Consider the following 25616-nt stretch of genomic DNA (forward strand, 5'->3'; position numbering starts at 1 on the left):
CCACTTATGTAATGTCAAATCTCTTAAATCATACAGAACATGCCATCTAAGCTTAAACATCCTCAGTTTATTCTCCATTTATTGGCCCACACAAGCAGAAATAAAAGGAGGAATACCCCATGTTTTCCATTATGGACCCATATTCCATTCCCCAAAACATCTGGTTTTATGCTATAGAAAACACATTTATGCCATTATTTTCCAAAAGCCAACCTGAAAAAATATGTAACCATCAATTCTCACCTATGATTTCCTTAACAACACTGACACTTTTATCCAGTGGAGCTTACAATCTAAAGTCACAGTGACACATGCTATAAATTTCCTCAGGAGCCAATTAACCTCCCCATTTACGGATGTTTCCCTTTAAATAAAATAGCTTGGGAAGTTATTGTTGTAAATTTAAAGGGATTCTGACATGATTTTTATGATGCAGTTTTTATTTCTAAATGACACTGTTTACTCTGCAAATAATTCACTCTACAATATAAAATTTCATTCCCGAACCAGCAAGTGTATTTAGTTGTAATATTGGTGTGTAGGGGCATCTCAGGTCATTTTGCCTGGTCATGTGCTTTCAGAAAGAGCCAGCACTTTAGGATGGAACTGCTTTCTAGCAGGCTGTTGTTTCTCCTACTCAATGTAACTGAATGTGTCTCAGTGGGACCTGGATTTTACTATTGAGTGCTGTTCTTAGATCTACCAGGCAGCTGTTATCTTGTGTTAGGGAGCTGTTATCTGGTTACCTTCCCGTTGTTCTGTTGTTAGGCTGCTGGGGGAGGGGGTGATATCACTCTAAATTGCAGTACAGCAGTAAAGAGTGACTGAAGTTTATCAGAGCACAAGTCACATGACTGGGGGCAGCTGGGAAACAATATGTCTAGCCCCATGTCAGATTTCAAAATTAAATATAAAAAAATCTGTTTGCTCTTTTGAGAAACGGATTTCAGTGCAGAATTCTGCTGGAGCAGCACTATTAACTGATGCATTTAAAAAAAATAATTTCCCCATGACAGTATCCCTTTAACAAAACTTCATGCATTCAAGTTACAGTTTCCATGGCAATGTAACATGGAAGTGGTTGACCGCGTAATAACTTCACTAAAAGTAGACCCTATTTTGCTAAATAATAGATAGATAGATAGATAGATAGATAGATAGATAGATAGATAGATAGATGATAGATAGATAGATAATAGATAGATAGATAGATGATAGATAGATAGATAGATAGATAGATAGATAGATAGATAGATAGATAGATAGATAGATAGATAGATAGATGATAGATAGATAATAGATAGATAGATGATAGATAGATAGATGATAGATAGATAGATAGATAGATAGATAGATGATAGATAGATGATAGATAGATAGATGATAGATAGATAGATGATAGATAGATGATAGATAGATAGATAGATAGATGATAGATAGATAGATAGATAGATAGATAGATGGATAGATAGATTGATGATAGATAGATGATAGATAGATGATAGATAGATGATAGATGATAGATAGATGATAGATAGATGATAGATAGATGATAGATGATAGATAGATAGATAGATAGATAGATAGATAGATAGATAGATGATAGATAGATGATAGATAGATAGATAGATAGATGATATATAGATAGATAGATAGATAGATAGATAGATAGATAGATAGATAGATGATATATAGATAGATAGATAGATAGATAGATAGATGGATAGATAGATAGATGATAGATAGATGATAGATAGATGATAGATAGATGATAGATGATAGATAGATGATAGATAGATGATAGATAGATGATAGATGATAGATAGATAGATAGATAGATGATAGATAGATGATAGATAGATAGATAGATAGATGATATATAGATAGATAGATAGATAGATAGATAGATAGATAGATAGATAGATGATATATAGATAGATAGATAGATAGATAGATAGATAGATAGATAGATAGATGGATAGATAGATAGATGATAGATAGATGATAGATAGATAGATGATAGATAGATAGATAGATGATATATAGATAGATAGATAGATAGATAGATAATAGATAGATAGATAGATAGATAGATAGATAATAGATAGATGATAGATAGATAGATAGATAGATAGATAGATAGATAGATAGATAGATAGATAGATCGATGATAGATAGATAGATAGATAGATAGATAGATCGATGATAGAATGGTCTTGGGCAAAGTTTTGATTAGGGGTCCCTTGAATTTTTGGTAGAAAAAAAAATTTGCAAATGAAGAAGAGAATCTTGGATTTGCTGCTTCTCTAGTTCTTTAGTTGTGATGTTACCAAATGTCGCCATCTAGTGCATCTAGTTCCCAAACTGAAGAATAGGCTCCCAGGGGGTAGTGCAGGGCAGTGAATGATGGGGGTGCAGGGTAAACATTAGGGTAAAATGACTCTCACTGTTTTATATTATTCTAACCTTACAATCTAAGTGGGGCCCAAACAAATACTGGAAGAAATCAGGTTTAAATTCATTAGTCAGAGAATATCTGATATATGGTCATGGTCAAGCAAGTTTGGTTCATCGTAACAGCTCACCATGACATTTGTCCAAAAAGAACAGAAAGGTACTGAGAAATGTTTGACTGAAAGTCAACTGAAGACCTGGAAATCAGCTGATGTCTGTGTACATAAGGCTCATCATCTAGGCCCAAACTGGTCAATATGGCTCCTATGTGTGTAGATAAAATATCCAATGATCTAACTTCTCGGAATATTGGCTGATCGGCAAGTCTATACCAAACCTTATAGCTAGCATTAAATATGGGAATTTCAGAGTTTCCCCAATATTAAGCCATTAGGGCAAGTCATTAAGATAAAGTGACCAGTAGCTATCACCTGTCCTACTGAGTGCTCAGCTTTAAGTCTATTATGGGTAAGATTTAGGAGATACATCTTAAAGTAACAGTAACACCAAAAAATCTAAGTATCTTAAACTAATGAAAATATAATGTACTGTTGTGTTGCACTGGTAAAACTGGTATGTTTGCTTCAGATGCACAACTATAGTTTATATAAACAAGCTGCTGTGTAGCCATGGGGGCAGCCATTCAAGCACAGGATACACAGTAGATAACAGATAAGTACTACTATAGTTTATATAAACAAGCTGCTGTGTAGCCATGGCGACAGCCATTCAAGCACAGGATACACAGTAGATAACAGATAATTACTACTATAGTTTATATAAACAAGCTGCTGTGTAGCCATGGGGGCAGCCATTCAAGCACAGGATACACAGTAGATAACAGATAAGTACTACTATAGTTTATATAAACAAGCTGCTGTGTAGCCATGGCGACAGCCATTCAAGCACAGGATACACAGTAGATAACAGATAATTACTACTATAGTTTATATAAACAAGCTGCTGTGTAGCAATGGGGGCAGCCATTCAAGCACAGGATACACAGTAGATAACAGATAAGTACTACTATAGTTTATATAAACAAGCTGCTGTGAAGCCATGAGGGCAGACATTCATGCACAGGATACACAGTAGATAACAGATAAGTACTATTATAGTTTATATAAACAAGCTGCTGTGTAGCCATGGGGGCAGCCATTCAAGCACAGGATAAACAGTAGATAACAGATAAGTACTACTATAGTTTATATAAACAAGCTGCTGTGTAGCCATGGGGGCAGCCATTCAAGCACAGGATACACAGTAGATAACAGATAAGTACTATTTATATAAACAAGCCATGGGGGCAGTCATTCAAAGTTGAAAAGGCACAAGATACACAGCAGATAACAGATAAGCTCTGTAGTATACAATGGGATACTTCAGGACTCATCTGTTATCTACTGTGTATCCTGTGCTTAAATGGCTGCCCCCATGGCTACACAGCCGCTTGTTTATATAATCTATATATTTTGTTTCTTAAGCAGACACATCTGTCTTACCAGTGCAGGGCAACACTAAATTATATTGTCACTTTAATTTGTTGGTGTTACTGTTCCTTTAAAGCTCTGCTTGATTTAGAGTGAACATATATATATATGATAAAGAATGGGAAACCAGTTTTATTAGACTAAACCAAGTATCCTCCAGGCTAGACAGTGCAAATAATAACATCCGACATGATATAATCTCAGTGAAATGCAGAATACATACTAACAGGTGCAAATGAAATGTGATACGCTCTCATTAAATGCAGAATATATAAGGCAATAAGTGGTTCTTTTTACTTCCTGAGATGAAGCGATACGGGCGAGTGGAAATGTTTTGCCGAAGGATCCTTAACGCTTCAGTGCTAATCTGAGCTCAGCAGGAAAATGGAAAAGAAATGAAACCTCTATAGAATTCGAGTCCATGCTGTGACATTTTTAAATCTTGAACGTGGTGTGATTTGCATGACAAGGAAGGCTGGAGGTGTCAGCCATGGTATGGATATTTTCATTTCAGCCTTGAAATCCATAAAACCGAGGACCAAAAAAATAGATATAATTTAAAAAGTCCAAATGTCAAAAACATGAAAAATTCGAATTATTCAGGATTTATTATACTCCGAGGATGGAAAAGGTCAGAAAATCCGGCATCTCAGGTTGTATATAAGTCAATGGGAGAAGTCCCTTAGATATCCTGATCTGCGCTGAGTTTCGTGCAATAATCTGAAGATTTTGTGGTTTTTGCTGAAAAATCCCCAAAACTCGGAGTTTTCGGGCGGAAAATCCAAAAAATTCGTACGATTCTAATTTTTCGATTTTTTTTTTCCTGCACATGAAATTTTCTGGAAAATGTATTGATAAATAAGGGCAAATAACCCATGCGGATTTGGTCGGAGTAGATTTCAAAAAATACTGAGAAATTTTCGGATTTTGATAAATAAAAATATGTGTGCTAGATAATACATTCCATCAATAGACTCTTTTAATTATCAGTACAGAACAGTAGCTCGAGACAAATAACCAAGTATCTTCTTTCCTTGTCTCACTTCCCCTTGATTCATCATGCTCTTTAGTGAATGCGTGTTCAGCTTTCGGACTTTTAAATACAAGCGTTTATCTCAACATTTTTCGTTTCGCTTTGTAAAACTCGTAAGACGTTCAAGTGCATCTCTGGGTAGGAGACGGGGTTATCCATCCCGACAATCAACGTAGTTTCCTTTAATCCAGAAACAGATCTGGGCGTATTTCAGAGGCGTTATGCGCACGGCTACGTTGAAATCTTGTTTGTCGCCATCTTTGTCGACCCACTGGTGGCCGGAAAATATTCCGATGATCTTCCTTTCCCATTTTTGCTTCTGCCTCTTCCACATTCGCACGTAGACTCCGGAGCCGCTGGCGCCTGGTTGAGCGTCACATTGTTGGTAGAGAAGGTCGTAGGTTTCCTCGGTGACGTCACAAAACCTGTAGACCAGTTGGCCGGGCCTATCGTTGTCGTAGCCGGAGAAATGGATCCTTCCACCGGGTAACTGGCGCCCAGAAGGGCTGACGCCAATCATCATGAATTTTCTTTTGTGGGGTTTCTTAAGCTCGAGCAAAGCGTAGTCATAATCCATTCCAATATCGTTGGCGTTTCCTTTGATCCAGCCTTTGGGAACGTGGGTCCTCTTTACTCGGATCCACTGGAACTTCATCTTTTCTGGAATTCTGGGATTAGTCCGATTTAGGCTTTTCCCTCCATCTTTATACCTTGGTTTTAGGAAGCCGACCTTCAGCTTTTGGGCACCTTTAACGTAATTTTTCCCATCGTGGATGCAATGAGCTGCGGTTAGAACATGTTTTTCTGCCACCAAAGTGCCGGTGCAACCGGTGGACAATTTAACAGATGTTGAAAAGGGATAATTCAGCAAAAATCCTTTGCCGTATATGCTAAAGCGACTGTCATAGCCGTATATCTGCCTCTTTGTGCGAGACCTGCCCTCGTCCCCACTGCGGCTAAGAACATAAATGCCCACGTTGGTCATGGTACGGCTCCCGTTGGAATAGAGGGTCTCATATGACATATAATCTCTCAGCTCCTCATAGGTTGGCATGGAGGCGTATTTATGGCATTCTGCGCCACACACAGACGTCACGTTCAGCCTGGGATCTGCATCAAATTGTGCTTTGTCTAGATTAGATATGGACTGTGGGAGAATAACCGGAACTTTGTAATTAGGCCACGTTGGTTTCAGGTGAGGATTGTAGGGTTCCACAAACGTGAATAATGACAGGAGAACGCAAAGCACGGGAAGTCTCTCCTCCAACATCATGTCGATTTCTCTGTAATATAAATAGAAATACATAAAAATCTACTGTATTAAAGGGAGTGTTGAAATAACATAAAACTGTAGAGTGAAGAGCAAAGATGTAAAGTTTGTAGGATGAAGCTGGTCTTGTAACCAATGGCAACCAATCAGCATGCAGCCATAAAGGAAACATTTAATTGCTATGGGGTCGTTGGACAACAGCTGGGCAGTGTGTAAAGTATAAAAACGGTATGGGACCTGTTATTCAGAATCCTTGGGATCTGAGGTTTTTCTGTAATTTGGATCTCCGTATTAAGTTTACTAGGAAATCCTTTAAACATCAAGTCTACTAAAAACAAAAAAAAACATTAAACCCACTAGGATTGTTTTGTTTCCAATAAGGATGAATTGGATCTTAGTTGAGATCTAGTATAAGGTACAGGTAAGGGACCTGTTATCCAGAATGCACGGGACCTGAGGTTTTTCAGTAATTTGGATCTCCATATCTTAGTCTTCTAGTCTACTAGGAAATCCTTTAAGCATCAAGTCTACTAAAAACAAAAAAAACATTAAACCCAGTAGGATTGTTTTGCTTCCAATAAGGATGAATTGTATCTTAGTTGAGATCTAGTATAAGGTACAGGTAAGGGACCTGTTATCCAGAATACTTGGGACCTGGGGGTTTCGGGATAACGAATCTTTCTGTAATTTGAAAATCATGGAAACATTCAACAAACCCAATAGGCTGGTTTTGTTTCCAATAAGGATTAATTATAGGGATGCACTGAATCCACTATTTTCGATTCGGCCGAACCCCTGAATCCTTTGCGAAAGATTTGGCTGAATACCGAACAGAATCCTAATTTGCATATACAAATTAGGGGTGGGAAGGGAAAAATACTTCCTTGTTTTGTGACAAAAAGTCACTTGATTTCCCTCCCCGCCCCTAATTTGCATATGCAAATTAGGATTCGGATTCTGTTTGGCATAAGGATTCAGTCAAATTCGAATCATGCTGAAAAAGGCCGAATTGTGGCCGAATCCCGAACCGAATCCTGGATTCGGTGCATCCCTAATTAATTATATCTTAGTTGGGATCAAGTACAAGCTACTGTTTTATTATTACAGAGAAATTTTATTTTTAAAAATGGGATACGGCCTTTCCGTAACTTGGTGCTTTCTGGATAACGGATTTACGGATAAAGGATCCCATACCTGTACTGTTTTATTATTACAGAGAAAGAGGAAATCATTTTAAAAAATGTATCTGATTAAAATGCAGTCTATGGAAGACGGCCTTCTTGTAATTTAGAGCTTTCTGGATAACAAGTTTCCGGACAAGCGTCAGGTGGTAAGTCAATGGCTGCCATTGCTTCAGAGACGTGTACTTAGTCAGTGAGTATAAAGGGGTGCAATGTTGCTCCCTTAGACCTCCCTCCGTTCTCTAGCACTTGCATTCAGTGCTATTGTAAATTAGTCCCAGGCTACACGACCTAAGTAGTAAGTTGCTATCCAAGGTTAACTTTGAACTGAACATTTAACTTTAAATCAAATCTTCTATTGGCCCATGGCCAGACCCCCTGCTCTCATCTCCGTTCAATAATACGAATAGTTGTTTATATCGGCGTGAAACAGAGTCTGAGCTTTCTGTGTCTTTACTGTAAATGATTAAATGAAATGGCACCAGCGCTTCCAGTTAGACCAGTGTTTAGTTACAAGTTTAGCCAGCAGAGGGCAGCGTTCCATGAAGTAACTGATACATTCTTCTGACATTATCGCCATGAAACCCAAGATACTGGAGGGAGGCAAAATGTAAATTGCAGCAAATACTGTGACCTCTTTTAGCATCCAGAGCCGTCTATTTCCCTACTCCGGTTACTCGTTCATATTTCACATCTGTTTCATCACTAGGCAATCCCTGGGGGGGCTGAGTATTAGAAGGATAATATGGGGAGGTTTAATACAAGCTGTGAATTCTCACAATTGAATGACATCCCATACAGATGCCAATTTCCTGGGCTGGGGCTCATTTCCAAAACGAGAGGAATAGTTCAGCCGCATGCGAATTCCAAACCCAGGACTAATTTTCTCTTCTTCTGCGACAAATTAAAAACAGAATAAACATGTATCATCTCTATTGTTCACAGGCCACAGCTTCCCATAGCCCTCCTGTTATACAGTAATTCCCCCCGTAACACACCAGTAAAAAAAAAAAATGGTCTTTAATACTCAATGAACATGGAACTGATGGCACCACATATTAATCACCAACACTTACAGAAGTACGGAGTATTTTAAAATTAAGCCAGAATAGATATCCCCTTAACCGAAGTACAATTTAACAGAAACAGACCCCCACATTTAGTACCAATGCAAATACATGCACTAACATTTCTATAGGAACCTCTACAACAAAATATCATAAAACATGGGTAGGTATTCCCTTGTATTAAGTTTGCTCATAGTCTGTACAGAGAGATCCGATAAAACTATGACAGCATAGGTATTCCCTGTACTAAGCACAATTCAGCAGGAACAGTCCCTAAGTTTGCTCATAGTCTGTACAGAGAGATCCCATAAAACTATGGCAGCATAGGTATTCCCCTGTACTAAGCACAATTCAGCAGGAACAGTCCCCCTAAGTTTGCTCATAGTCTGTACAGAGAGATCCCATAAAACTATGGCAGCATAGGTATTCCTCTGTACTAAGCAGAATTCAGCAGGAACAGTCCCCCTAAGTTTGCTCATAGTCTGTACAGAGAGATCCCATAAAACTATGACAGCATAGGTATTCCCCTGTACTAAGCACAATTCAGCAGGAACAGTCCCCTAAGTTTGCTCATAGTCTGTACAGAGAGATCCCATAAAACTATGACAGCATAGGTATTCCCCTTTACTAAGCACAATTCAGCAGGAACAGTCCCCTAAGTTTGCTCATAGTCTGTACAGAGAGATCGCATAAAACTATGGCAGCATAGGTATTCCCCTGTACTAAGCACAATTCAGCAGGAACAGCCCCCTAAGTTTGCTCATAGTCTGTACAGAGAGATCCCATAAAACTATGACAGCATAGGTATTCCCCTTTACTAAGCACAATTCAGCAGGAACAGTCCCCTAAGTTTGCTCGTAGTCTTTACAGAGAGATCCCATAAAACTATGACAGTACAGGTATTCCCCATAAAAAGCACAATTCAGCAGGAACAGTCCCAAAATTTGCTCATAGTCTGTACAGAGAGATCCCATAACATTAAACTAGTATAGACATTTCCCCATACAAAGTACAGCTCGAATGCTACTCTGTATATGGATTCCTACCTATAACGCTATGATCTCACCTTACTGGGAATCCAGCCCCATACCTGCCCTCCCTTCCCACGGGAACATTTGGGGGGGTCAGCGGATGGGAAATCAATAAAACAAGACAATGCTCTGCTGTGTCAGGAGATATAAATGTACATGATATACAGAAGAGATCATTGGCAGACCCTTTGCCCTATGCCCCCCACTAGTCTGTGTGAGTCAGACTCCCATAACAGACTCTCACGGGAATAAAAGGCTGAGCTCTGGCCAAATGCAGTGGAAATCCCCCTGTTATGTTTAAAGGGAAAAGGAACATCAGTTCCAAGGGGAATTGTTTCAGTCTCTGTATGGCTGTTTATATGCTCTGCACAGCTGGTTCTGACTCCTGAAACAATGTAGCAGGAGCCAACTGACCTGGAAGAGAGCCGACTTCTCCTCTATCATAACCAGAGAACAGAAAGGGATACACAAATACAGCATTCGATAGCAAATATCAGAGTTACACGAGGTACAAAATGCAGCAGTCAGGCAGACGCATGACAAAACTTTTTACTTTGATATTAGAAATAATCGCTCTCTAAATCCAGGAATGTTCTATTTCTGGCTGTTGGGATGATTCACGGTTGCATCTCTGCAAACAGAAGAGGGACGGGAAGATGTTTAATTGGGAAGTTCTGAGGGAGAGAAAAGCCTGATAAGATCCATTTCCCAAATAACTGGTCACACATAAAGGAACAACGACACGGAAATAAGGGCAGAAGGGACCACAGAAACAGAAGAACCAATGTAACCCCCTCTTTTATCTCCTTTAGAACTTCCTTCTCTTTAGTCAATCAGTGACAGGGACAAGTATAAGTGCATTATTGATCGATATGATTGGCTGCTCTCAGATTAGTTGGGGACCTCTACATGATGTGGGGGTTTTAATCAATATGTCATGTAATATGTTATGGTTCTTAAATCTGTTTGTTGCCTATGAATAAACTACCTTGGCACAAGCTACCAAGTCACAAGGTGTAGGTACCTACCGTATGTATTCCTATTATATAACAACTGGATCAATGTTTAAAAAGTCTTTCCACTAGGGGTCACTGTTTCCTACATGCTCTGCTTGTGCTTGATCCCAACTAAGATATAATCAATCCTTATTGGAGGCAAAAAACAGCTTATTGGGTTTATTTAATATTTCAATTGTTTTCTAGTAGACTTAAGGTATGAAGATCCAAATTATGGAAAGATCTGTTATCCGGAAAGCCCCAGGTACCGAGCATTCTGGATAACAGGTCCCATACCTGTATTATGATTTAAATTAGTTGCAGGTCCAGGCAAACCATCCAGTGCTGACTGTGCTTTCCGTGTGACATCTGTGGGATAGCAGGTATAGTAGGGAGAGATGGTGCCAATAGTAACAGTGGGATAATAGTCTCTGGGAAGGGAGTGTGACTGTGGGATAGCAGGTATAGTAGGGAGAGATGGTGCCTATAGTAACAGTGGATAATAGTCTCTGGGAAGGGAGTGTGACTGTGGGATAGCAGGTATAGTAGGGAGAGATGGTGCCTATAGTAACAGTGGATAATAGTCTCTGGGAAGGGAGTGTGACTGTGGGATAGCAGGTATAGTAGGGAGAGATGGTGCCTATAGTAACAGTGGGATAATAGTCTCTGGGAAGGGAGTGTGACTGTGGGATAGCAGGTATAGTAGGGAGAGATGGTGCCTATAGTAACAGTGGATAATAGTCTCTGGGAAGGGAGTGTGACTGTGGGATAGCAGGTATAGTAGGGAGAGATGGTGCCTATAGTAACAGTGGATAATAGTCTCTGGGAAGGGAGTGTGACTGTGGGATAGCAGGTATAGTAGGGAGAGATGGTGCCTATAGTAACAGTGGATAATAGTCTCTGGGAAGGGAGTGTGACTGTGGGATAGCAGGTATAGTAGGGAGAAATGGTGCCTATAGTAACAGTGGGATAATAGTCTCTGGGAAGGGAGTGTGACTGTGGGATAGCAGATATAGTAGGGAGAGATGGTGCCTATAGTAACAGTGGATAATAGTCTCTGGGAAGGGAGTGTGACTGTGGGATAGCAGGTATAGTAGGGAGAGATGGTGCCTATAGTAACAGTGGGATAATAGTCTCTGGGAAGGGAGTGTGACTGTGGGATAGCAGGTATAGTAGGGAGAGATGGTGCCTATAGTAACAGTGGATAATAGTCTCTGGGAAGGGAGTGTGACTGTGGGATAGCAGGTATAGTAGGGAGAGATGGTGTCTATAGTAACAGTGGATAATAGTCTCTGGGAAGGGAGTGTGACTGTGGGATAGTAGGTATAGTAGGGAGTGATGGTGTCTATAGTAACAGTGGATAATAGTCTCTGGGAAGGGAGTGTGACTGTGGGATAGCAGGTATAGTAGGGAGAGATGGTGCCTATAGTAACAGTGGATAATAGTCTCTGGGAAGGGAGTGTGACTGTGGGATAGCAGGTATAGTAGGGAGAGATGGTGTCTATAGTAACAGTGGATAATAGTCTCTGGGAAGGGAGTGTGACTGTGGATAGCAGGTATAGTAGGGAGAGATGGTGCCTATAGTAACAGTGGGATAATAGTCTCTGGGAAGGGAGTGTGACTGTGGGATAGCAGGTATAGTAGGGAGAGATGGTGCCTATAGTAACAGTGGGATAATAGTCTCTGGGAAGGGAGTGTGACTGTGGGATAGCAGGTATAGTAGGGAGAGATGGTGCCTATAGTAACAGTGGATAATAGTCTCTGGGAAGGGAGTGTGACTGTGGGATAGCAGGTATAGTAGGGAGAGATGGTGTCTATAGTAACAGCGGATAATAGTCTCTGGGAAGGGAGTGTGACTGTGGGATAGCAGGTATAGTAGGGAGAGATGGTGCCTATAGTAACAGTGGATAATAGTCTCTGGGAAGGGAGTGTGACTGTGGGATAGCAGGTATAGTAGGGAGAGACTGTGTGTATGTGACTGGGTATATCTGAAGAACAAGTTAAAGTTCAGTCAACACTCACCAACGTATGTCTTTAATGTTTGCAGGTGCCCGTGTCTCGTGGTCCAATTTCCACTCTGATAATAGCAATCCAGTGTATGACAGAGCACCACTTACATGGAAATTTAGATTAAAAAGCCTTTATTAGAGCATATGGCTTCTGATCCGGAACATACAACGTTTCAGGCCTAATCTCGGCCCTTTATCAAGTTTATTAAACGTTATATGTTCCAGATCAGAAGCCATATGTTCCAATAAAGGCTTTTTAATCCAAATTTCTACATGAGTGGTGCTGTGTTATACACTGGATTGCTATATCTGAAGAACAACCAGGACTGGACAGCTTTGCCACACAGCTATGTAATGGGGCTAAGAAGATGATCTAGACAAATTATTTGAAGGTGAATCAGAGGTTTGATGACAACTCCAGTTAAATGTGATCCCTTTATAAGTGGCTCAGTGTAGGCTTCATATGGGAGAAACCCCCTGGAGTGAATTTAGCTGTTGACAAAGCAGCACAATACTACTAGAGTCTAGAGAAACCACTAGTTGAGGCATTAGGCATATTTCAGCTTGACATTGAGTCTCATAAATCCAAAATCCAGAGGTAAATGGTGGCAGTGTGGTAAAAATGACGTGCCACAACCAAAGAAGGATCACATTCCTTCTCCACTAAGCAAAATTCCATTAAATAAAAAAACACTTTCCCAATATTCTTGGCTGAGGTTTCCCCATTCTGTTAGATTCCATTGAGATGCATTAGGTGTAAACACATCACATTAGACATAAAAAAACGATGTAAATAAACGGGCAGAGCTGTCCCAGTGACATCACAACTGAAGGCATTTATCAGGCAACTGCAACAGATACATTCACGTAAGTGGTTCAGCCCCCAGCTGCTATATATTAGTATACATTTCCATATTGGGGTATATCTGACTGACTCAATAAATTGCAGTAGATTATGCAGGATTCAGCTGGTCCTGAACTGTTTTATTTGCACAATTTTCTGGTGAGATCTGAGGTCTTGGGCATTTACCAGTAATGCTTTTCAGATGAGTTGGAACATATCCCTTCTGCCCCATACTGTGCAACCTAACCATGTATGGCTACTATTATTATTATTATTATCATTATTATTATTGGATGTGACAAGGGCAGTACAGTTATTTAAAGGGATACTGTCATGGGGAAATTTTTTTTTTACAATGAATCAGTTAATAGTGCTGATCCAGCAGAATTCTGCACTGAAATCCGTTTCTCAAAAGAGCAAACAGATTTTTTTATATTCAATTTTGAACAGGGCCGCCATCAGGGGGGGACAGGGGGGACAAGCGTACCGGGCCCGGGCATGAAGGGGGGCCCGGCAGCGCTGCATTTTTTTGAAGATCCGGGCCCCCCTTACGAGCGCCCGAGCCGTACGTCTTGCCTCTTCAGTGCCGAATGCGGAAGTGCCGAAAAGCCGAAGCCGATGCGACGAAAAGACCCGAAGTCACGGAAAAAGCCGAAGTCCCGAAGTCACGAAGCGCCGAAAAGACCCGAAGTCACGAAAACAGCCGAAGCCGAAGTCCTGAAGCAGCGCAAAGACCCGAAGTCACGAAAACAGCCGAAGCCGAAGTCCTGAAGCGGTGAAAAGACCCGAAGTCACGAAAGGAGGCGAAGTTGAAGTACTGAAGCCATGAGTTCAATTCTACTGAACACCAGTTTGTGTTTTTTTTTTTTTAATCCCCTGGCCACCAATGTATTATTTTAATATTCTATAGGCCCCTGCCACCAATCTTTTTTTTAAAACTTTTGTTTTTGGGGCCCCAATTTTTTTTTTAACTCGTAAGGGGCCCCTTGCCACCATTGTTTTTTTTTTGGGGTTTTTTTTTAAAAAAAAATTAATTTTCTTTTTGGTGGCCCCAAATTTTTTTAACTTGTAAGGGGGCCCCTGCCACCAGTTTTTTTTTTTTTTCAAAAAAAATTATTTTTTTTTTTAAATTTTTTTTGGGGCCCCAATTTGTTTTTAACTTGTAAGGGGGCCCCTGCCACCATTTTTTTTTTTCTCCAAATTTTTTTTTCTCCAAATTTTTTTTTTGGGGCCCCAATTTGTTTTTAACTTATAAGGGGGCCCCTGCCGCCAATGTTTTTTTTTTTTTCAAAAAAAAATTAATTTTTTTTCAAATTTTTTTTTGGGGCCCCAATTTGTTTTTAACTTAGAAGGGGGCCCCTGCCACCAATGTTTGTTTATTTTTTAGTTTTTTTTACATTTTTTTTGTTGGGGCCCAAGTTTTTTTTAACAGGGGGCCCCTGCCACCAATGTTTTTAAAAAAAAAAAAATTTTAATTTTTTTTTTTTTGGGGCCCCAATTTTTTTTATAAGGGGGCCCTGACCATCAATAGCTTTTTACAACTTGTGTGGGGGGGGGGTTACTTTTTTAGCGCTGATGTCTGTGTGGTCTTTTAACTGCGATGTGGGTGGGATATGGGGCGGAGCTTGGTCGTCAGTGTGGGCGGGGCCCAGGGGGCCCCAAAAATTTTGTTGTACGGGGCCCCGTGATTTCTAATGGCGGCCCTGATTTTGAAATCCGACATGGGGCTAGACATATTGTCAATTTCCCAGCTGCCCCAAGTCATGTGACTTGTGTTCTGATAAACTTCAATCACTCTTTACTGCTGTACTGCAAGTTGGAGTAATATCACCTCCCCCCTTTTCCCCCCCCAGCAGCCAAACAAAAGAACAATCGGAAGGTAACCAGATAACAGCTCCCTAACACAAGATAACAGCTGCCTGGTAGATCTAAGAACAACGCTCAATAGTAAAAACCCATGTCCCACTGAGATACATTCAGTTACATTGAGAAGGAAAAACAGCAGCCTGCCAGAAAGCATTTCTCTCCTAAAGTGCAGGCACAAGTCACATGACCAGGGGCAGCTGGGAAATTGACAAAATGTCTAGCCCCATGTCAGATTTCAAAATTGAATATAAAAAAATCTGTTTGCTCTTTTGAGAAATGGATTTCCGTGCAGAATTCTGCTGGAGTAGCACTATTAACTGGAGTATTTTGCTGCTTGACTGGGCCCCTTGTGTCATCATCATCATTGCTTATTTAGCCCACAGGTGTGTAAAAGTATTTCCACTTCAGTCTGTCTTTGGCCAGTTTTGTGACTGTGTCCCACTGAGAAGGCCAGCCTCTCCTCCACTTTCCATCTGGTGATCAGTGATGAGCAATATTGGTGGCTGAGTCACCCTATTACAATGTAGTACATTCCACTTCCATGGCCTTTGGTGGCCATGTCCTCTAGGTGACACTGAGTAAGAAGGTTTTCCTTCAACCCATTGGCTAGAGGCCACACAGGCAACGCTCCATTCTACCTAAACACACCCGTGGCCCACTCAAACCTTGCCCATCATTGGCTAAGCCCTGTCCCTTTTGTGACCTGCAGTTTGGGATCGTTGTGTCCTTTCAGAAGACCCTAGACTGGACCCCAGCCACTCTCCCTTATGTCGGCTCTGACCAAAAATCTAATTTAGCTTCTGCATACAAATTTGTTAGCCTTATAGTATGTTATTTTAATTTTGGGTTTATTAATTATTGCTACAGGTTGCACAGTCTCGAAAGCAGAGTTTGGTGGATTGCAAACCGACTCTTGCAGTCAGCGCCCCACTCCAATCATCTTATGAATCGTATGGGATTGGAGAGTTGCAATTCTCAATTCACAGATGGCGCATGTAGGGCTGCAGGATTGGATCTGAAGTCCAACAACATCTGAAGGACAAAATCCCAAGATAAGGCACTTGAGCACATGGCCGTAATTGAAATATCTGAGAAAACCAGATATGAAATCTCTTTCAGACACGAACAAAGCAAACTCTGAAAGATGGTGAAAAGCTTAGTCGTAAAGAAAAAAAGTTATAATCCCTCCTGTATCTACGGAGATAACACCATCTTATAAAGAATGCAACAGAGCTTCAGTTTTTCGAAGACATCTGAAGTTGCCTCACCAGGAAACTTCAGAAATCCGAATCGATTCGTATGCCATCCCGCCGGCAATTTGCATTCTTGACGGCAGGAAGGCATTTCGGGGAGATAAGTCGCCTATAGTGATGGGTGAATCTGTTCCGTTTTGCTTCGCCGAGAAATTCCGGAAAAACTCTGGAAAAATTCACGAAACAGCAAAAAATGTGCGAAATTCATTTAAGTCAATTGACCTCAAAATTATTTTGACGCGCAACAATTTTGACACAAGCGACAACTTTTATACGCTCAACTCTTTTGTCCAAATGCATTGAAGTCAATGGGCATCCAAATAATTTGGACATGCAACAATTATTATGTGTGCAAAATTTTTTACACGCGTGTGTCTTTTGTTCAAAGACATTATAGTCAATGGGCGTCCAAATAATTTTGACGTGCAATAATTTTGACAAGCTAAATTTTTTTGTCTCTGCAAATTTTCCCACCAGAATTTTCGCGGCAGTTTCGTGAAAACATTTGTCGTCTACGGAATCCAGAAATTCGCCGCAAATCCATGCCTGCCAAATAAATTTGCCCACCAATTTGCACGTAGTAGAGAAGATTTGTTGCTGGCCGACTAATCTACCCATGTGCCACCACCTCTAATATTCAAGTCCCAAATCTGATTTAGTCACTCATCTGATTTCTTGAGAATCACTAGGTTTCAACAAATGGAGCCAAATCAGGGTGATGATGGTTGTTAGACACATCTTCTTTAGGAGGTCACTCTAGTTGAAAAACATGGCCAACTTCCATGCTATCTGAGTAGGCTTCTGGAATCATTTACTGTGGAAGACTCCAACCACAACCACACCTAATGAGGCACAGGCGTACCACTGATATGCCCAGACCCGATCTTCTTTCTTGAAAGCCCATTTAGCAGTGATTATGTTTAAGATGCTCCCCCATAAAAGTATGCAATCTCCAAGAACCAGCCAACACTGCTGGTTTGGCACTCTGACACCTAGTGGTGATGTTGTAAAACCTTCTTTAGAAACCCACATCCTCATCTCCCCTAGCCACAGTCCCTGGTACTTTGGTATGTCTCTAAGCAAAGCACCTCCACAGTGGAACATACTAGGTAAATCCTGATGGCTGATACACCAAGAGATATATAAGGCCTTACATTTGTTTCAGTAATGACCACAAATGTGGAAGTTCCACCATCTCTAGATAACCAGACAATGCTCTTCTTTAGTTAAGTACCATCTTCTGGGGAATGTAAAGCAGACCAACAGACACAAACCCTTGATGTAGACCCTTAGATGTAGAGCTTGTCTGTTGATTAAAATAAGGGTTCATTTCTCGGCAGTGCTTCCTTACTTTCCCTATAATGTAATCAATAGCTGGAGACTGGAGGCAACGGGGGAGGTTGAACAGAGCGACTGTTGGCTCCACCTGACTCTACAGTCACCTCACCATCTGCTAATTGTTATAGTCTACCTGGAGCAGAACGTGTCAGTGCCTGCACTATCACGACCAGCAAGGTGAAAGCCCAATCAGGAATGTTATCACTTGTTATTATAATGATAGTCTTGGCATCTGGAATTTCTCTGTTTCGAAAGAATGAGGCCAATGAGAGGTGCTTGCAAACTGTAGCAGCCCTATATTAGGCTAATACCTTAAGGGCTGTATCACAATTCATGTTATGAGCTCTACTACACAATCAACACAAGAAGCATTAGATCCACCATGGTCACACAATAACACATACACCTCCTTTAACTAAAGGCAACTTTCCTACTTCTGAAGCAATCGCTAGAAAGTACTGAGAGATATGAAACTCAGTATAAGGTCCAGCAGCCCCATGAACATGAATATCGTCCTTCAGGTTGGACATGCTGGGAGCTGTAGTTCCCTAGAACTGAAGAAAGGCAATGTTTACCCTCAGAGTTCAAGGGTAATTCTCCTCTGAGAAGGTGAACTAACCTCGCTGTGACTTCAGGTACATTATTAACTATAGCACATTCCTTAGAGCGGTATCACTTACAAAGGTTGGGTTACTTACAAAGGGCTGCAGTCAGTGGTATTGCATTCCTGGTGGAATATGATGCCATGGGTAATTAACTGGAGGAAAACAAAACCTATAAAAAAGAGCTACTGCCTCTGTGACTCTTGAAGGATCAGTCCCACCAAAAAGAGCCTTGCACTTGAACTTAGTAAGGTTCTCAGACAAAGATGGGCTGATGGGCTTGGGACAGATATGAAGTCCCTTTCAAGTAGACAGGGTCTTGGAATTTCCATTGCAGTTTACATACTGGTATGGAGGTAGAGTCTGTTTCCCATTGTGGGAAACAGACTCTACCTCCATACCAGTACTTCTGCATGAGAGGATCTCTGTGCCTTTAAAGTGATTGTAGCACCAAAACCTGCACCATTGCCCCTGGAGTTGACTTGATATACATGGAATTCACTGACAGTGGAATCAAAATGCTGTGATTTGGGCACTTGGTTCATCAACAGGTGGGGGAACAAAAACTCTGACCACCCCCAACCCCCAGCTAACGGTAGCAAAAATTCGCCGGCGTGACGTCATTTTGGCCCTTCGCCGATATACTAACGGTCCCTGGCGTAAATTCGCTTGCAAAGTAGACAGACTCTAGCGGTACTTCGCACCCTTACGCCAGGCGAAGTTGCGCTCTGGCGAAGGGACGTAACTAGGCTAATTCACTAAGTTGCGGATTTTACTGAACGTTACCTCTTGCGCCAGACTTTACTTCGCCAGCTCAGACCAGGCGAAGTGCAATAGAGTAGATAGGAGTTTCTCTAAAAATAGTTGACATTTTTCTAAGTCCCAAAAAAACATTGGCGTCTTTTACTTTTTTCAGGGTGATAGGCTGAAAAATATCATAATTTTTTTTTGGGGTACCCTCCTTCCCCCCTACATTTCCTAACATATGGCACCTAAACTATACACTGGGCTCATGTGTAGGGCAATATAACATCTCTATTTTATTTTATTAAGGTTTCCCGGGCTTGTGTAGTGTAATGTAGTTGCTGCAGCATATACATTGTACTTTAACTTGGCGCTGTATGCAAATTAAGCATCGGTAGCATAACTTCGCTTTGCTTGACGAATTAACGCTAGCGCAACTTCGCTACCTTTCAGCTCCCTGGACACAACTTCGGATTTTAGTGAATTTGCGCTGCCCTGGCGAATCTACGCCTGGCGAAGTGAGTGAAGCCCTTGCTGGCGCAACTTCGGAGTTAGGTAAATTTCCCCCTATGTATTGGTTGGATATTAGGAAGGGATGTACTGGTGACCAGTAGATGACAGCAGAAGAGCTGTGTCCACCAAAATCTCCTTTAGATAAACCTATGTTCCATGACTGTTTAACACTTGAGGTGGGAGAACCCATATTTATAAAGTCCACTCACCCACAGATATAAGGGTTCTGAGGGACAAAGAAACCCCCGCACATGCACATTCCTTCTTAGTGGGATACGTGACCCACCACTGAGCACAGCCACAATGGCTCCAGTGGAAGATCTATTTAGATGCATTGCTGAATCACTTCCACAATTTGGGCACCTTCTCTCAGCATGTATTTGGTGCTGGGAAGGACCCTGGGTAACTTCATCCTCGAAAAGCCAGATATATCCTACTTAAAAATAACATTGGTTCTGTCTGGCTTTTGAGTTAAAATAAGGTCACAGTCTCATGCCTGACAGATCAGCTATACTGCACAGTGAAATAATTTGTATGATATTTATCCACCAGGGGCGCTGCTTCAGTGGAGTCTATATAAGATTTAATATAACCTCAGCAGTATGGTTACTCCCACTTACATTACATTAAAGCCAAGCAGCAGGCAATCACTTATAGAGATGTGAGCTTACACAATAAATGTATATATGCACATTCCTAAATCCTTCAACAATAAGGTACAAGGCATTGTAAGTGAGCCTCTTGAGAGCCACAAATCCTAAATGCTATAACTCCACTGGCTTTTGTGTGAGCTGTAATTCAACAACATCCGGGGCAACAAAGGTATCCTATCCCTGGTCCTGAGTGCCAGGTGGGTTTGAGGAGGGTTTGAGGAACATGGAATAAATAACCCCACAGGGGGGTCACAGTGATGACGGTGGGTAGTAAACCTCAGTGCCAGGCTGCAGACAGTCCAGCTCTGTTACTAATGGACAGCGGCCAAGGGAACGGACACCTGATCCAGTACAACTTACACACTGGCCAGGCTGCTGGCAGGCCAGAAAATCAGCTGGAAAGCAAGAGGGCAGTGCAGGGTAAACTACTTGTAGGGATGTGAAAATCTTAGACACCCTTACACATTACAGACAGGCACATCCCTAGTAATATGGACAGCTAAGTGGGTCGTTATGGGGACCTTGTGCTTATGTAACCCCTGCAGTTCACACAGTGTACACCAGATGGCACTGTGCCAGAGTATAAAAGGTTTAGGAACCATGAGGTCTGGGTCCATTGCTTTAGCCCAACCAAGCAGGCTGGAAGGGAATGGGTAGTGCTGACCCTAGGCGCCTTGGCCCTAGTAATTAGACAGCTATACTCAATTATAGATCACTCTAGGAGTGATAGAGAGGCTATTTAGTTGAGCAGCTCAAGGCTCCGCCGAGGAGATTAGAGGGATTAAGATCCCAGGGTATTACTGACCCGGAGTAAGGAACCAAGTGTTAAGATAGGGATGTCAGGAGTTCCCCTAGTCTGCCACTGGAAGATATCCTGAAAACTGGGCAATACCCATCACATGCTGTCAACTTACTCTCTGCTGTATATTCCCTAGCCTGTGGGGATTCAGCCTATAAGTGCTGTGAGTATATGCTTCCTTTATGCTGCTGTGTATGTTCTATACTCCATTGTGGATCAATGTGCTAAGTGATCTATGTGCTATTGTTCAATAAATACAGTTCTATGTTCAACCGTTAAAGAACTACTGGTGCTCATCATTGTGCTATCGCACATAGTTACAGTTACACTACACCCTGCCTCCACCGCGTTGCGAAGGCTTACCCCTGAGAAAGAGAGCTCATCTGTGGTATCAGCCCACAAAGGAAAGTAGCTAGAACTGCCCTCGCACAAAGCAGTTTACTATAGCGCTACATACTAATAGAAGTACAAGTTCTCAGAACTGGCACATGGGCACACAGACACTGCGCATTAAGAGTCTTCATTTCCATTTACTCCTATTATGGCACACGCATTTGGTTATACAGAATGGAGGACTTCCCATCTTAAAGATATTGGGAATCTCCTATCCCACTGATATATTGCACCTCTCATATCTCTCTCTGATTCTGGGTCTGTATGGCACCTATATGCCCCTGCTACTAGGCAAATGCCTTGATACTGGGCATATACTGCACCTCCCCAATCTCACTGTCAATCTACAGTCATATGAAAAAGTTTGGGAACCCCTCTTAATTCTTTGGAGTTTTGTTTATCATTGGCTGAGCTTTCAAAGTAGCAACTTCCTTTTAATATATAACATGCCTTATGGAAACAGTAGAATTTCAGTAGTGACATAAAGTTTATTGAATTAACAGAAAATATGCAATATGCATCATAACAAAATTAGACAGGTGCATAAATTTGGGCACCCCAACAGAGATATTACATCAATACTTAGTTGAGCCTTTTGCAAATGTAGCAGCCTCTAGACTCCTCCTATAGCCTTTGATGAGTGTCTGGATTCTGGATGTGGCTATTTTTGACCATTCGTCCATACAAAATCTCTCCAGTTCAGTTAAATGTGATGGCTGCCGAGCATGGACAGTCTGCTTCAAATCATCCCATAGATTTTCCATGATATTCAAGTCAATTGTACTTCTCCCTCTGCATAAATGTCTTTGTAGGTTTCCAAGTGTGTTTAGGGTCTTTGTCTTGTTGGAATATCCAACCCCAGCGTAACTTTAACTTTGTGACGATGCTTGAACATTATCCTGAAGAATTTGTTGATATTGGGTTGAATTCATCCGGCCCCAGTAGTCCCTGAACTAGCCACACAGCCCCACAGCATTATGGAACCTCCACCAAATGTGACAGTAGGTAGCGGGTGTTTTTCTTGGAATGCCGTGTTCTTCTTCCACCATACAAAGCGCTTTTTGTTATTACCAAATAACAATTTTTTTGTCTCATCAGTCCAAAGCACTTTGTTCCAAAATGACAGTGACTTGTCTAAATGAGCTTTTGCATACAACAAGCGACTGTGTTTGTGTGAGTGCAGAAAGGGCTTCTTTCTCATCCCCCTGCCATACACATGTTCTTTGTGCAAATTGTGCTGAATTGTAGAACGATGTACAGATACACCATCTGCAGCAAGATGTTCTTGCAGGTCTTTGGAGGTGATCTTTGGGTTGTCTGTAACCATTCTCACAATCCTCCGCATATGCTGCTCCTGTATTTTTCTTGGCCTGAGGTTTTACAACAACTGTGCCTGTGGCCTTCCATCTGCTGATTACATTCCTTACAGTTGAAACTGACAGTTTAGACCTCTGAGAGAGCTTTTTGTAGCCTTCCCCTAAACCATGATACTGAACAATCTTTGTTTTCAGATCTTTTGAGAGTTGCTTTGAGGATCCCATACTGTCACTCTTCAGAGGAGAGTCAAACAGAAGCACAACTTGCAATTGGTCACCTTAAATACCTTTTCCCATGATTGGACACACCTGCCTATGAAGTTCAAGGCTTAACAAGCTAATCCAACCAATTTGGTGTTCCCAGTTATCAGTATTGAGCAGTTACATACATTCAAATTAGCAAAATTACAAGGGTACCAAAATTTGTGCACAGCCAATTTTTCCAATTTGATTTAATTTCATACAACTGAATACCGCTTCACTGAAAATCTTTGTTCAGAAAACACCACAGTACTCAGATCATTGTTCCTGGGAATGAAAGACATACCACTGTTATATTTTTTGTTGAAAGTGGATTAAATTATTTTGCAGGCTGAAAGGGGTTCCCAAACTTTTTCATATGACTGTATATATTTTTACTGGGCATATACCACCCCTCTTCTGTCTCACTAATATTTGGCATCTGATGCGCCTCACTACGCCTTGGAAAATACATTGGTTGTGGGTATATACAGCACCTCAACATACTGGAACTAGGCATATACACTTACACTGGGCATATACACTTACACTGGGCATATACTACACCTCAGCATTCAAGCAATGGGAATATACACTGACAGTGGGCATATTCTGCTCCTCGGCATGGCACTGGGCATATACACTGAAATTTATCACAACCTGTACTACACACTGGACATATAGTAATGAAAAAAGACATTTGGTCTTACTTCCCCAGCACACTGGCATTGGGCATACACAGTACCTCTGACCAGACAATGGCATTGGGCATAGACAGTACTTCTGACTAACACACTTGAATTGGGCATAGAAAGTATTTCTGACCAGCGCAATGGCATTGGGCATATACAGTACTCAGCATGGCACTGGGCATATACAATGACATTTATCACAACCTGTACTAAACACTGGACATATAGTAATGAAAATAGGCATTTACGCTTCCTCCCCCAGCACACTGGCATTGGGCATACACAGAACTTCTGACCAACACACTGGCATTGGGCATACACAGAACTTCTGACCAACTCACTGGCATTGGGCATACACAGAACTTCTGACTAACACACTGGCATTGGGCATACACAGAACTTCTGACTAACACACTGGCATTGGGCATACACAGAACTTCTGACCAACACACTGGCATTGGGCATACACAGAACTTCTGACCAACTCACTGGCATTGGGCATACACAGAACTTCTGACTAACACACTGGCATTGGGCATACACAGTACTTCTCACCAACAGACTGGCATTGGGCATACACAGAATTTCTGACCAACTCACTGGCATTGGGCATACACAGAACTTCTGACTAACACACTGGCATTGGGCATACACAGAACTTCTGACCAACTCACTGGCATTGGGCATACACAGAATTTCTGACCAACTCACTGGCATTGGGCATATTCAGTACTTCTCAGCATCACGCTGGCATTGGGCATACACAGCATTCAGCATGGCACTGGGCATATACACTGACATTAATCAAGACCTGTACCAAACACTGGACATATAGTAATGAAAATAGGAATTTACTCTTCCTCACTGGCATTGGGCATACACAGTACTTCTGACCAACACACTGGCATTGGGCATACACAGTACTTCTCACTAACAGACTGGCATTGGGCATACACAGTACTTCTCACTAACAGACTGGCATTGGGCATACACAGTGGAAACCCCCGAGCTCACTGGCAGGTAATTGTCGCCACACAGTGCCCTTCTCACATCACACTACTGGCAGACTATGAAACCCGCACCCCAGTGGCAGGACAGTAAAGTCTCCGGCGGAGATCGCATTGCGACAATGTGCGACTTACCAGGTGGCGCTCAGTAAGTTTGTCGCTAAGTGTCAGCAGCTGGTTCCTTAGGAAAAGTCGCGCAGGGGCCACAGGCTCATATTTCCACGGGCAAAGTGTGTCAGGTAAGAGCGATGGACTCGTCAGTCTCAATCATTCCCAGAGGAGTAAGTGCAGGTTCCTCTCCCTGACCCTCTCTCTGCCGGACTCTGCTGGGAACTTTCTCAGCGCCAGCGGCTCCACTCGCTATTAGAGAAAGTCTCCAGCCGCCGCGTCACGTGACTCCTCCCTCCCACCGACTGTCCTGATGCTGCTGCTGCTGCTGCCCAGGAACTAACTGATCCGCGACTCAGTAGCCTTTCACTGGGGAAATGGGATCTGCTGCTGCTGCCAACCATTCTTCATCTCATTAACTACAAGTCCCAGAAGCCTTTGCCTGCTGCTTGTTAGAGAATGCTGGGACTCACAGCTAAACATAAAGCATCTCAGCAGTAAAGTTGCCTCTGCGCTACATTTATTGTTATTATACCACAGTGCTGAGAAATAGCCCTGGAATTGCGCCACATACCGTCTCACCTTCTCTTGCAACCTCCATACTTACTACATACATAGTGAAAGAGGAGTTCCATTATAAGGGATAATGTACCCCCTACTGTAAATGATAAGGATATTAGAAGTCACTGAGGTGTTGTTCTGTGACCATATAAAGGCA

At 41.7% G+C, this 25616-nt stretch overlaps 1 protein-coding gene across 1 annotated transcript; it reads right to left on the reverse strand.

The window, feature by feature from the left end:
* Positions 1-4608: 4608 nt before the first annotated feature.
* Positions 4609-25164, reverse strand: prss23.S (serine protease 23 S homeolog). Its single transcript, XM_018250371.2, has 2 exons — positions 24926-25164; positions 4609-6260 (listed from the first exon to the last, which is right to left on the reverse strand). The coding sequence occupies exon 2, from the start codon at positions 6248-6250 to the stop codon at positions 5129-5131; it is 1122 nt and encodes a 373-aa protein (XP_018105860.1). The 5' UTR covers positions 6251-6260; positions 24926-25164; the 3' UTR covers positions 4609-5128.
* Positions 25165-25616: the final 452 nt, after the last annotated feature.

The sequence above is a fragment of the Xenopus laevis genome, chromosome 2S (assembly GCF_017654675.1).
Source record: "Xenopus laevis strain J_2021 chromosome 2S, Xenopus_laevis_v10.1, whole genome shotgun sequence".
NCBI lineage: Eukaryota > Metazoa > Chordata > Amphibia > Anura > Pipidae > Xenopus > Xenopus laevis.

Bases quoted from the DNA above. Each gene is read 5' to 3' on its own strand.
- prss23.S (XM_018250371.2), bottom strand. From the start codon at position 6,250: ATGATGTTGGAGGAGAGACTTCCCGTGCTTTGCGTTCTCCTGTCATTA.